The 12,892-nt window shown below is 36.4% G+C and overlaps 2 protein-coding genes across 2 annotated transcripts; one reads left to right on the forward strand and one right to left on the reverse strand.

Annotated features, from left to right (window-relative positions):
• The first annotated feature begins 5,949 nt into the window (after positions 1–5,949).
• LOC112720622 (uncharacterized) lies at positions 5,950–7,449 on the forward strand. Its single transcript, XM_072205939.1, has 3 exons — positions 5,950–5,958; positions 6,060–7,083; positions 7,244–7,449. Exons 1-3 carry the CDS (start codon positions 5,950–5,952, stop codon positions 7,399–7,401), a joined length of 1,191 nt encoding a protein of 396 aa, XP_072062040.1. The 3' UTR covers positions 7,402–7,449.
• A 799-nt stretch (positions 7,450–8,248) lies between these two features.
• On the reverse strand, positions 8,249–10,860 carry LOC140176078 (uncharacterized). The gene is made up of 6 exons (XM_072205940.1): positions 10,536–10,860; positions 10,073–10,154; positions 9,743–9,967; positions 9,162–9,535; positions 8,717–9,072; positions 8,249–8,605 (listed from the first exon to the last, which is right to left on the reverse strand). Exons 1-6 carry the CDS (start codon positions 10,858–10,860, stop codon positions 8,249–8,251), a joined length of 1,719 nt encoding a protein of 572 aa, XP_072062041.1.
• Between the last annotated feature and the right edge of the window lie 2,032 nt (positions 10,861–12,892).

The following is a 12,892-nucleotide window of genomic DNA, read 5'->3' on the forward strand; positions in this document are numbered from 1 at the left end:
AGGTTTGGAGAGCTTCATCCCTTGAAGGAGATGGTAGAAGAGAGGGTTCATTGTTTGGGGGAAAAGGTCCATAATTAGAAGGTGGTTCATCTTGGTAAGGATATGGAGGTGACTGGTGAGGTATATGGGATTGATGGTTCTTGAGAATATTGATGTTGGAATGGTGGTGGCTCTAAGTATGGCTCATATGGTTGTTGGTATGGTAGATATGGGTTAAGATCATATGGAAGTAAATGGTGATATGGGGCTTGTGAGTAAGGTTGTTGAGGGATGTATATGGTGGTTGTGGTTGACAACCACAATGAGGGTCACCACATCCGTTAGATTGATATGCATTAAGAGTTGGATTATACACATAAGAAACCGGAGGAGGTTGTTGCCAAGAAGAGTATCCATATGCATGAGACTCCTCCCACCTTTGATTTTCAAATTCTTGATGCATATCCTCATTGAAGCTTTCATTTCTTACAACATAGTTTGAACCAAACTCATAGCCAAAAGGGTGAGAATTCATAGTAGAAAGACAAAAATAAAAACTAACAAGAGATAAAGAAAACAAACTCCTAGACCAAAACTATCAAACAAATAAAGAAAGCAACTATTCACAAAATCAACATATGTACAATAACCAACAACAAGCACACATTGCAATTTCCCGGCAACGGCGCCAAAAACTTGATGTTGAGGATTTATACCGGTTCAGAATTTAACAAAATAATTTCGTTGTGAGCATAGCCCAAACCGACATTCGATCCTCAAATAAAAGTTTAATTTTGGTTGTCACAAGTCCAACCCAATAAAGATAACCGAGACTATTAGTCCCGGGTCATTCTTCCTAGGAATCAGAATCGATTGCTTAATTATTGGTTATGAGTTTAACGGGTTGGGTTGATAAAACAAGAAATTAAAAGGACAAGAATATAAAGCAAACAACTAAAGATAACAAATACTAAAAAGAGATATTCATGGAAAGGATTGAGAATCTAGGTTTTCTATCCTAGTCATTAATCATAATATAATAATTAACAAGAGCTAATCCTATTTAGTCATCTTCAACATTGGAAGAAGGTACAATGTTATCTTCACATTGAGAGAAAATCAAATAAGACTAGTTAATCTCAATCCAAAAGTCTTAATCAACTCACTAATTGAATTAGAAAAAGATTAGAGTTAATGAAAATAATATTAACTAACAACTCTAGATCACCAACATGAGTTGGGTATTAATGACTCAAGATTGCCCAATTTCTCTTTCCAAGCCGAGAATGCTCAAAGCTACTCTAACATCCAACCAAACATTTTGTCAAACACTTGGAAGACATAAAAGGAAAGCATCATAAATTGCAAGAAATAATAAAATCTACCACTACCCAAAACAAGAAATTAACAATAACAACTAAGGAAAGCGCATTAAACACGAAATACCTCAAAATTGCATTAATGAGAATGAAAATTAACAATAGTGCATGAACATAAAAGTAACCAAAATGAGAAATTAACAAGAAGAAATAGGAAAATCAAGACAATAGAACAAGAAATTGTAAAGAAAATAAGATGAAAGTAAGAATTAAACCCTAAATCTAAGAGAAATTAACCTAATCTACCCTAATTATTCTAGAGAGAAGAGGGAGCTTGTCTCTCTAAAAACTACCTAAAGCATGGTCATAAGCTAATCTAATTGCTCCCCCTTTGTCCAATCTTGATTTCTGCATCAAATAGCTTCAGAAATGAGTTGAATTTGGGTCTGGAAAGTTCAGAAATCGCCCCAGCGTTTTCACTTTAATGACGTCACGTGATCAGTGTCACGCGTGCGCGTGGTCGACGCGTGCGCGTTGCTGGCAAATTCCCTCCTCACACGTACACGTGGGTGACGTGTGCGCGTGGCCATGGATGTCCTTCTCACGCGTACGCGTGGATGACGCGTGCACGTGGCCTTGAATTCTCCAAATGCTCATTTCTTCATGAATTCTCTACTTTGCATGATTTTCTCTTTACTTCTTCCATCCAATACTTGTCTTATGAATCTGAAATCACTCAACAAACATATTAAGGCATCGAATGGAATCAAAGTGAATTAAATTTAGCTAATTAAAGGCTCAAAAAGCATGTTTTCACTCTTAGGCACAAATTTAGGGAGAATTACAAAAGCATCCTATTCTATTGAATAAATGTGAGATAAGTTGATAAAATCTCCTAAATTCAACACAAGATAAACCACAAAATTGGAATTTATCACTCTGGTTTTATTGATCCTTTGGTGTTAAAAATCTGAGATATAATGTCTTGGAAATGGTGTGCTGATCTCCAATTGATCTTGAGAGATGCAGACACAGTAGCAGACATCATGGCAAAGCCTGCAATAAGGACCCTTTCTCCTTAAGTGAAGCTTCCGTTGCCTTGGAAGAAATTTAAAAGTAGTATTCAACGAAACTGCCTTTCTTAAGCAGTTTTATTTATTTTTATTTCTTTCTTTGTTGTTATTTGTTTTCTTTTAAGTCACCAAGTAATACAAAAGAGATATTACATCATCGCTAGAGAAATATTAGAAATTAACAATCAAATTAATTATTACATCATTTTTTTATATTTATATTATCTTATACATTTTTTAACAAAGTAATCATCTACCAAAATGATTATGCTTTCTACAACAATATAATCAATTTTTTTTAATGCAAAAGATCTGTCATCACATGAAATGCTACAGGGCCAAGATGCTTTTGGTGAAAAAGAAGAATCGATTAATGTTGGCTTAAAATAAAAAAAATATGTTAATCACTTAACATTTATATTCCCAAGTTGACGTTTAACAAATTTAAAAATGAATATTCCTAAATATAAATCAATATCGTATCAAAATAGATTTATGAATATGTTAAGAAATTAGAACGAAACTTATACTAAATTTGAATATATGGAGCAATAAACTAAATTAATTTTATAATACATTTATTATAAACTTTTGAAATATCAATTTTTTTTATTATTTGTATTTTATGATGCACAGACATTGACACAGACATGAAATACGATATAATACAGGATATACTGACACATGAATTTTAAATTCTTATAAAATACACGTATATATATAAAATTTGAAATATTTTTTAAAAAAATAATAATAATATTTAATATTTTATTAATATTAAAATATAAATTAATCTTTTAATTTTTATAATATTTTATTTTAATTATATAAAATATTTAAAATATTTTTTATTTTAATAAATAATAACATATACTATTTTTAGATTTATTGGCCAATTATACGATACAGATACACAGTAAAGATATTCCTTTTGAATGATTGAGGTATTGACACGTGGATACTTGTTTTGTAAAAGCTGCAAGCTCGCCCATGGATGTTAGAGCATGGCAAATGTGGCTTTAGGTGTAGCCGTATAGGTGTTATTTTGGTGAGTCACAAACGAGGTACTTAAGTGGTGGGCTCCATTTTGATGTTTGGCTATTTTTGTCAATAATGAACGTAGTTATATAAGTGTAGACTTATCAATGGACGCTTTTTAATTTTCATATTGGACCGGGGCTGGGGTATCACAGGGATATGGGGGTGGCTGGTGTGTAACCAGGTTGTGGTGTCAGGGGGAGTGGGACTCGGACCCTCCGAGTTCAAGCAACAAAACGCACGGTCCGAGTCCAGTGCATGGTGATGAAGTTGGTGAGGGACTCGGACCCTCCGAGTTGGCCTGCGTCACGGACCGTCCGATTTCGGTCTGGATAGTCGCACGGTCCGAGTCCAGTGCTGTAGTGTACACGCGGCGCTTCCCCCTTGAGTCCCTATTCGGTGGGCATCACACACTTAGTAAAGGAGAACCCTACTCCCTTACCATCCGAATCCCTCCTTCACTCTCACCAACCTTTCTCCCCCAAAACCTTCATCTTCATTTCTCTGAAAGCTTGCATGGTGGAGGAGCATCATTGATGGGGAAAAAATTAAAAATTAAAGATGTTGATCGATCTGAGCTTCATATTATTCACTATCTCAGTGATCCTGATTATGTAAGTATTTTTTGAATTTCTTTTGAATTTTTTTAATTTTTTTATAGTTATAGTTATTAAAAAATAGAATTTCAATATTATGATTGTTGTTAGGATACACAGTTGAAGAATATAAATAGAATGATTACGACTGATTTGTTAGTATTAGTTAGATTATTTTAAATTATGTTGAACAGATTAATAATTATGTTTATGATGATTAAAATTTATTTTATGATTATATTATTGTTGTTAGTTAGACATGCATTTGAAAAACATAAATGGAATGATTATGACTTGTTTAAAATTATTTTACAGATTAATAATTATATAAATCATGATTAGAAAATTTGTTATGATTATGTAGTTGTTAGAGATTTATGTAGTTGAAGAATATAAATAGATAGAATGGTTATGACTAATTTTGAAATATTTGTTAGGTTGTATTTAAATATTTTTTTAAGTATTATTAACTATATATATCATGATAAGAAAATTTGTTATGGTTATGTTGTTGTTCTTCTTTAGTTTTGTGTTTTTGGCTGTAGTAGTAAGTAGAACATAATGTAAATTTTTAATAAATTTATTTAATTGTAGTATAATTATTATTTGTAAGCCAATGGTATTTGAATGAATGTGTTTTTAAGAAATTAAGTGTAACTGTTATCGATTTTGGTTAGATGTTATTATTATTGTGGTGAAGTGTTAATGCTGAGTTGATTAGAAAGGTTTTTTTAATTAAGCCATGTTAGATATTTCTTTATGGGAAAATTTAAATAATTTTAAATGTAGTAATTATTATTAGCAAGTTAATTATTAGTGTTGTTAGAATATGAATGATGGCATATATAGATTTATTCAAATTTTTGTATTGTATTGCAGGGGAAAAATTTTTTAACAAAAGTGTAATTAATTAATTAATGTTCGATATTATTGTGGATGTTGTAAATATTGTTGAGATTTATGATTAGGAATATATGTATTTGTAATGAGTTTCATTAGCAACTCTTAATAATTTGATTAGTAATTTGTTATGTTTTTTTGTAGAAATCAAGAATGTTGACATGTAACCATCCACTTCCTCCGGATCGGTACAACGAAAGGGTGGAGGATCATCTGCGAATTACCGGGTTCTATCATGCATCTCAGATTGGGATAGTGCAGTGTCAGAAAGCATTGGTAAATGCTCTAATTGAACGTTGGCACCCAGAGACACATACGTTCCACCTTCCCATTGGTGAATGTGCTGTGACACTTGAAGATGTAGCTATGATTCTTGGTCTTCCCACAGATGGTCTTCCGGTCACAGGGATGACAATGAGCAGTTATGAAGCGTTGGAGGCGGAGTGTTTGCTTCAACTTGGAGCTGCACCGCGTATGTCTGACTGTAGATCTAGTTGCATAAAACTTACCTGGCTGCGTGATTTAAAAGAAAATTTACAGTTGATTGATGATATCAGTATACAGAGGTATGTGAGGTGCCATATTATGTTGTTGATCGGGACGATCTTGTTTGGGATAAGTCTGGGGCAGGAGTGCATTGGAAATTTCTACCCTTGCTACGTGATTTTGGTAGTATTGGTCAGTATAGTTGGGGAGCGGCATGCCTGGCACATCTCTACAGGGCATTATGCCGTGCATCCCGTTTTAACTGCAAGGAAATAGATGGTCCACTAACACTTCTACTCTGTTGGGCTTGGATCAGGATGCCATACCTATCGCCGCTACCTAGGGAACCTCGAAGTTTTCCACTAGCAAACAGGTAATAATTTGTTAGAATGTACCCGTATGTTGATATTTATGATTCATTTAATGGTAGCTGAGGTAATTGAATATATCATAATAGGTGGCGGAACTGGGAGCGTGGTGACCGACGATTTAGATACTTGAAGTTAGCTCACTTTAGGAAGTCATTTGATGAACTTCAGGAAGGGCAGGTATGTTTCAATGAAAGTTGTATTAGTTTTATGTTTAGGGTCTAAGACATAAGTATACAGCATTGTCTTTGTAATTGGCTTTGTGGACTGTTATGTTGAGGTTCCTTTATTTTTTTCCAGTTTATTTGGGTTGCTTATGCTGTGGATCGGGTGGATCCGAACATCATTCCTCCTGAAATCTACATGCAGTCGGTGGTTTGGAGTGCTACAGTTCCGTTGGTATCATTTGAATGTGTCGAGTGGCATGCTACCGATAGATTTAGGCGACAGTTTGGTTTGGTTCAGGGACTACCTAGTCAGGAGCGGAATCTAGAGAAGGCGCATGGAGAAACCCTGAAGGGGCCCAAGAATCTTAATTGGGCCACGGAAGCGAGTCATTCAAAATGGGTGATGCATTGGTCAAACAGGTATAACTACATTCTATCTGAGCTTCCGATGCCTTCACATGATCTACTAGATAGATACATGCATTGGTACCGATCAAAATATGGGAACCACTTGAACATGTCAAATCTTGTGGGTCAAGATAATGATGAAGGTGATCAGGATATGGAGGAAGGTGATCAGGATTTGGATGAGGATAATCAGGATACCGATGAGGGTAGTCAGGATATGGATGCTGACAATGAAGTAGAAGAGCCACATTCGCCGCATATATTACCTCCAACACCGATTCCAGAAGAACAACCTCAGTCCTCAAGCCATTATGTACCTCAGACACAGTTCCCCCCATCAGTTCCAATCAGTCAACAATATTGGGGTACCTCACAATTTGAAACAGGAGAAGGAGGTTCCTTTAGCCAGTTGCTTGGGTTGATGTCTGCAGATCCTGGACTACCACAATATGGCCAACAGCCTGACTTCATGGCTGGTAGGTATTCATTGGATGCTAGGTATCCGGGCCATACATCATCGGTTGCTTCTGGGGGGTTTGTGTCGGTTGACTCTAGTAGGAGTAATGACGGACGCGGAGCTTTTTTTAGTCAGAATCCTAACCGTGTATCCATGGGACTCATTGAAGAAGATGCTAACACACCCGAGAGGGAGACAGATGCGTATCTAGTAGATGACCCGGATGACGAGGAGGATCATGATGACGATGAAATAGAGGAGTTTGACGAGGATGAAGAATCTCGTAATGATGGTATTATGTTTTGTATTCTACTTTACATGTTCCATTACTTTTTTATTTTATGTTCATAACTGGCATCTATTTTTTACTTTTAGTAAATCTTATGTGGTTTATGTCTTGCTGTGATTACCTGCTGCGCATAATTTAATTATTTTTTATAATTTCTATACAGGTCATGCACGCACTCCGGATGAAACCTCCAAAGGTTACAATCTGAGGATTGATCCACCACGTCGCAGTGCTAGTCGCTACACTCCATCTGTCTTCAAAAAGGCGGCCAAGAAATGCAAGAATTTAGTCAAGGATGTGAAGTGGGCCATGAGAAAGTAGTTGCCTTGTAACTTATTTATTTAAGTAGTAATCACGTGGACCATGTTGTATTTATGTAGTATGTTTTGAGTATGTACGCACTACATTTATGTTGTATGTTTAGAGTATGTACGCACTACATTTATGTTGTATGTTTAGAGTATTTACGCACTACGGACACTATTCAGGTATTGCTAACCTTTAGTACGCAGTAAGGTACAGGTGCTATATATGTACCCATTATTGTTGTTCAGTCATACAAGCAGATTGGACCGGAACTTGCCGGTTCATTTATACATTCAGATTGCACCGGAAAGGCCGGTTCAATCGTAAAATCAGATTGCACAGGCCAGGCCGGTTCATTACGAAAAACAGATTGAACCGGACCGACCGGTTCAGTTATACAATCAGAGTGAACCGGACCGGCCGGTTCATTCATAAAATCAGCTTGACCCGGACAGGCCGTTTGATTCATAAAATCAGATTGCACCGGACCGGACGGTTCATTTTGAATAATAGATTGAACCGGACCGGCCGGTTCATGTATACAACCCAATTGGACCGGACCGGCCGGTTCATTTTTACAATCACATTGCACCGAAAAGGCCAATTCATTCAAAAAATCAGATTGAAGCGGACCGGCCGGTTTTTTCAAAAAATCAGGTTGAACCGGACCAGACGGGTCATTCATAAAATCCGGTTGAACCGGACCGGCCGGTTCTACAAGGAACACATTGCAATACATAAACCGTTTTAACATAAAAACATCAGAAAAACATTACATAATGTTCCACATATCAGGTCAAGTTCTATCAAAATGACAACCCATGACATAATAGTGACGTGCCACACCAACCACAATGTGAACCTACTGAGCATCTCCGTCGGCAGTTCTACCAGCTGACTGACGGCATCTACTACGACTGTGTCCCTCAGCTCCACATAGCGTACATCGCCTAGGACGACGTAACATTCGCGTGTCCATCTCATTCAAGAAACGCGTCATCCTGGGGCGCCCTTTCGAGACACGTCTCAGATACGGATTCGGTACGTAGCGAGGACCGTTGTATGCAGGCCACGTCGTCGGGTTACCTAGTGGCCTAAATCTTGCTCGGTACACCCGCCGAACTTGGTCCATCTTATACACATCATGCACATATAGCTTCCAATCCAGTCGCTGGTTTGCGCAACATGCGAACACATGTCTGCAGGGGATCCGGTCCACCTGGAACTCACCACAATCACATCGAAGGGCGCGTAGATCGACTGCAAACTCCAGTCCGCTTGGCATCTCACGCACCTCGAAGACCTCATTCTACCGGTCAAAGCAACTGACCTGTATGTTTCCTGATGCAAGTTGGTTTGCATGCAACTTCGAGGTCACGACTTCGGAGAACACATGGCCAGCATTAATCCGCGCTTCTGCCTCGGCTCTTTTTCTGGTGAAAAGCTCGTTTAGCCTGTAGAATGTTGCCTTGACAAGAGCAGTAATAGGAAGATTGCGTGCACCCTTCAACACTGAATTGATGCATTCCACTAGATTCGTTGTCATGTGACCCCATCGGTATCCACCATCAAACGCCAATGCGTACTGTTCGCGAGGAATTCGGTTTAACCAGTTGGTATACGCTTCCCCCCGTTCCCGTAATCGCTGGTAACGCACTTCATACTCCCGCACCGTCCTGGAATATCCTAGAGGAAACCAAAGAAAAAAAAAATCATAAAAGTCGAAAACAAATATTAATATTTAACTACTGTTAATAAGTTACTTAAATTATTACCAATGTTGACGACCAATTTTTGGAGGTACGGTGCCTTGAATTTCCGCAGAAAATTCGACTCTATATGCCTGATGCAGAACATATGAAAAGCTCTAGGAGGTGACCATGCTCCGTTACTCCGTTCCACAGCTGCATTGATGGATTCGTGTCGGTCCGATATCAGTCCCACACCATCCCGAGTGACAACATGTTGACGCAAGTTACTAAGGAAAAAGTGCCACGCATCAGAAGTCTCTCCCTCGACAATAGCAAACGCAATTGGAACGATGTTGTTGTTGCCATCCTGTGAGACTGCGACTAGGAGACAACCCTTATACTTTCCGTACAAGTGAGTCCCATCCACCTGGACAACTGGCTTACAATGTCTGAATGCCCTGATACAGGGGTAATAACTCCAAAATACTCTATGCAGTACCCGAATATGACCAACCAAGTCATCGCCTTGGTATGCAGGCATAGTCTCAAAATGGACAACAGCTGATGGCTCCTTATGACACATGGCCTGAAACCATATAGGCAACGCTTCGTACGATGCCTCCCAACCTCCAAATATTTTTTCTACTGCCCTTTGCTTAGCCAACCATGCTTTCCGATAGCTAACAGTATAGTTAAATTTCGATTGCACTTCTGCTATAACGGACTTTACCTTTAAGGAGGGATCAGCCTCAACCAATGGCTTTATTGCTTCTGCAATTGTGATGGAGTCCAGCTTCGCATGATCCTGTGAAATGGTGGCTCTGGTACAAGTGTGACTACCATTATACCTCCTTATAACCCAACAATACTTCCTGCTGATCAGACTAACCCTGATAAGCCAATCACACCCTGACCCATACTGTGTACACTTGGCATAAAATGTCAAAGGCTCAGACTCATAAACCTGGTAATCTACGCTTCGTCGTATGGTATACTCTTTTATTGCCTTAATAACAGCTTCCCGGGAACTAAACTCCATCCCAACAGCAAATTCACCATCTGCGACAATAGGAACTTCTGCCAGGACAACAAGCATGGGAAAAATTTCAATAAATACATATATATTTCAAAACCATACTAAATCAATATTAACTGCATCAAGTATGACATAAATCAGACCCTAACGTAAATAATAATAAAATATTAAATTCTATGTTCTATATTCGTTTAAAATAACGTGATATGTTTCAAACATTACTTAACACATATGTTGACTTTTATTTTTTTAACTTCCTACTATTTTTAAATTTTTTTTTACATAGGATCAGGTCAACCGGTTCAATGTCTAACACATACATGACATCCACGCATGCTTAAATAATGGGTAATAAATAATAATTCATTCATAAATAATTCAATAAATAAATAAAAAAGACAATAATTTAAATATTAACGTACCTGCAGTCATATATTCCGGAAACTCCGGAACATGCATGGCTTCCAAGTCCAGAACTCGCATGAATGAAGGCTCCCCAAACGGCATATCGTTTGCGAGTGCATCTGCCACCTCTGTCACATCCGGATCCATATTTCCCTCACCATGATCGTCATCTCCATCTGCACCAACACATTCGTAGTTGCTTTCGAACTCTTCTTCACTGTCACTATTATAATCTTCCCGTAGAATGTTTCGGTCTGCCTCAGATTGTTCAAACTCAACATACAACTCGATAAACGAGATCTGCGCCCGGTTTTCAATATACATTGAAAACATCTCCTGCATGCTCGCTTCGTCCGTGACATATCTTGTTTGAAATTGGACAAACCCACCAAATACCGGTACGGGATATCTGTATAGAACACAGGATATTTTTCTTGCCCCCTCAGAATCAATCTTTTCATAGATCAAACCTTTCAGTTCTTCAAAGGAAATGATAAAAGGAATAACAACATCTATTGGATTTTCACAAATAAATTTTACCCCTTCAGATGTTTCTAATAAAATTTGACCAAAATAATACACCTTTATTAGTACTCTATCACTAATTTCTCCTACTCACAAAAAAAAAAACATAACACTAACTACACACTCCTTTGATTTTGAACAAGCATATAAGAGATCCAGAAGAAGGAAACAGAGGAACGAAGCGGCGCATAAGAAGGGGAAGAAGAAGGGTCCCCAAACGTTAACTCGTTGCACACTTTTATATACACTCTATACTCAACTCGGACCATCCGACTAGGTTAACTTCATTCAAAAATATACTAGGCAACCAAATCGGACCATGCGTGTTCATAAACCGGTTCTGCCATCCCCAGCCAAAACGGACGGTCCGAATCCACTCCATGCACGCAACTCGGACCTTGCGTGTTGTACCTCCCCTATGCCATCTCGCAGGGTCCGATTCCCCCCCCCTAACTCGGACCGTGCGTCTTCCGGTTTACCATAGCCACGAACAGAGAACTCGGACCGTCCGAGTCCTCCTCCCAAAACCTGCCAAAATTCTGCCCCACATCCATGTCTAACCCACCTTAACTCCATATCCATGAAAAGCTCACATACGAGCTCCATATCCAAAAAATTGACCCTATCAATGGATTGGTCAATTATAATTCTTAGCATCTATTTTAGATCAAGCAATATGTATTTAAGTGTTTATACGTGAATCTATTCTATTATATAAAAATTGAATTTCTGCATTTAATGATGGAGCTGACCTGGCATGCTTCTAAGAGTATTTTTTGATTTATTTCTTTTAACTCATTAAATACAAGTTATTACGATAAACTAACTATATCAACTAATTGATTTGATTAGATATTTAAATATCATATAATTTATTATAATTTATATTAATTTGATTTGGTAATATTTTATAATTTATTTATTTTAATATTCTGTTAATATTTTTTAATTTAATTCTTTTAATTTATTAAATCAAATTTATTGTGTGTACTAATTAATTAATTTGATTAATTTATTAGCCATTAAATAATAAATTTATGAATATAATAGACAACTGAAATATTTTCAACTAAATAATTAAATCAAATCAAATCAAATAATATATATTAAGCTAAATTCAAATCATGTGAATTAAATACTAAATTAAAATAAGATAATTTCTTACTTATTCAAGTTAGGTGCAATAAATACAAATTAATTTTGTTAGATAATCATAGTTGTTTGGTCTACTATATATAGATGGCCACACAAAATTATAAGAATCATAATTTTTATTACTCTTGCTATTTCAACTCTTCTTTTCTTCTTTTTTTTTTTCTTTATGTATAATTTCTTTTATGTATAAATGTACCCAAAATGAGAAAGTACGGATTAATGTTTTATTGATTGTTTGTTTGATGAATATATCTCAATTTAGACATTCTACTAATGTGGATGGAAGTTGACCTGTAGCAATTTAAAGTGGCCAATGTATTTTCTTATAGTATTAGATAGAAGAATATTTATTAAAATGATTATACCAATTGTAATAAATTTTTTTTTCAATTGTTATATTTTTATGTTAGTCGTGTAAATTCTTTGAAGGCACAAGATAATAAAATAGGTTGACTTTAATATTATTAGAAGCTAAATTTAATAGTTCAAATAAGCACCATTAATTATGTTAAAAAAGTAATTTCTAATAATAATGTGATTTACATATTAATTTTTTTGAGTAAATTCATTTCAAAATATAGAAATTAGACTCAATTACGCTAAAATTTTAAAGGTAATATAGAATTTGACAACAAATTTAACACTCATTAAGAAAATAAATTTATTTATGGCTATTTCCTAATTATAAATAATA

The sequence above is a fragment of the Arachis hypogaea genome, chromosome 11, assembly GCF_003086295.3.
Source record: "Arachis hypogaea cultivar Tifrunner chromosome 11, arahy.Tifrunner.gnm2.J5K5, whole genome shotgun sequence".
NCBI classification, from domain to species: domain Eukaryota; kingdom Viridiplantae; phylum Streptophyta; class Magnoliopsida; order Fabales; family Fabaceae; genus Arachis; species Arachis hypogaea.

What these genes read in the sequence shown, in the direction of transcription:
- LOC112720622 (XM_072205939.1), top strand. An exon ending in TGAAGAATCTCGTAATGATG is followed by an intron (nt 7,084 to 7,243) that starts GTATTATGTTTT and finishes ATTTCTATACAG; the next exon opens with GTCATGCACGCACTCCGGAT.
- LOC140176078 (XM_072205940.1), bottom strand. Translation starts at nt 10,860, where the DNA reads ATGCAGGAGATGTTTTCAATGTATATTGAAAACCGGGCGCAGATCTCG. An exon ending in GTTAGCTATCGGAAAGCATG is followed by an intron (nt 9,536 to 9,742) that starts GTTGGCTAAGCA and finishes CCCCTGTATCAG; the next exon opens with GGCATTCAGACATTGTAAGC. An exon ending in AAAATTGGTCGTCAACATTG is followed by an intron (nt 9,073 to 9,161) that starts GTAATAATTTAA and finishes GGTTTCCTCTAG; the next exon opens with GATATTCCAGGACGGTGCGG.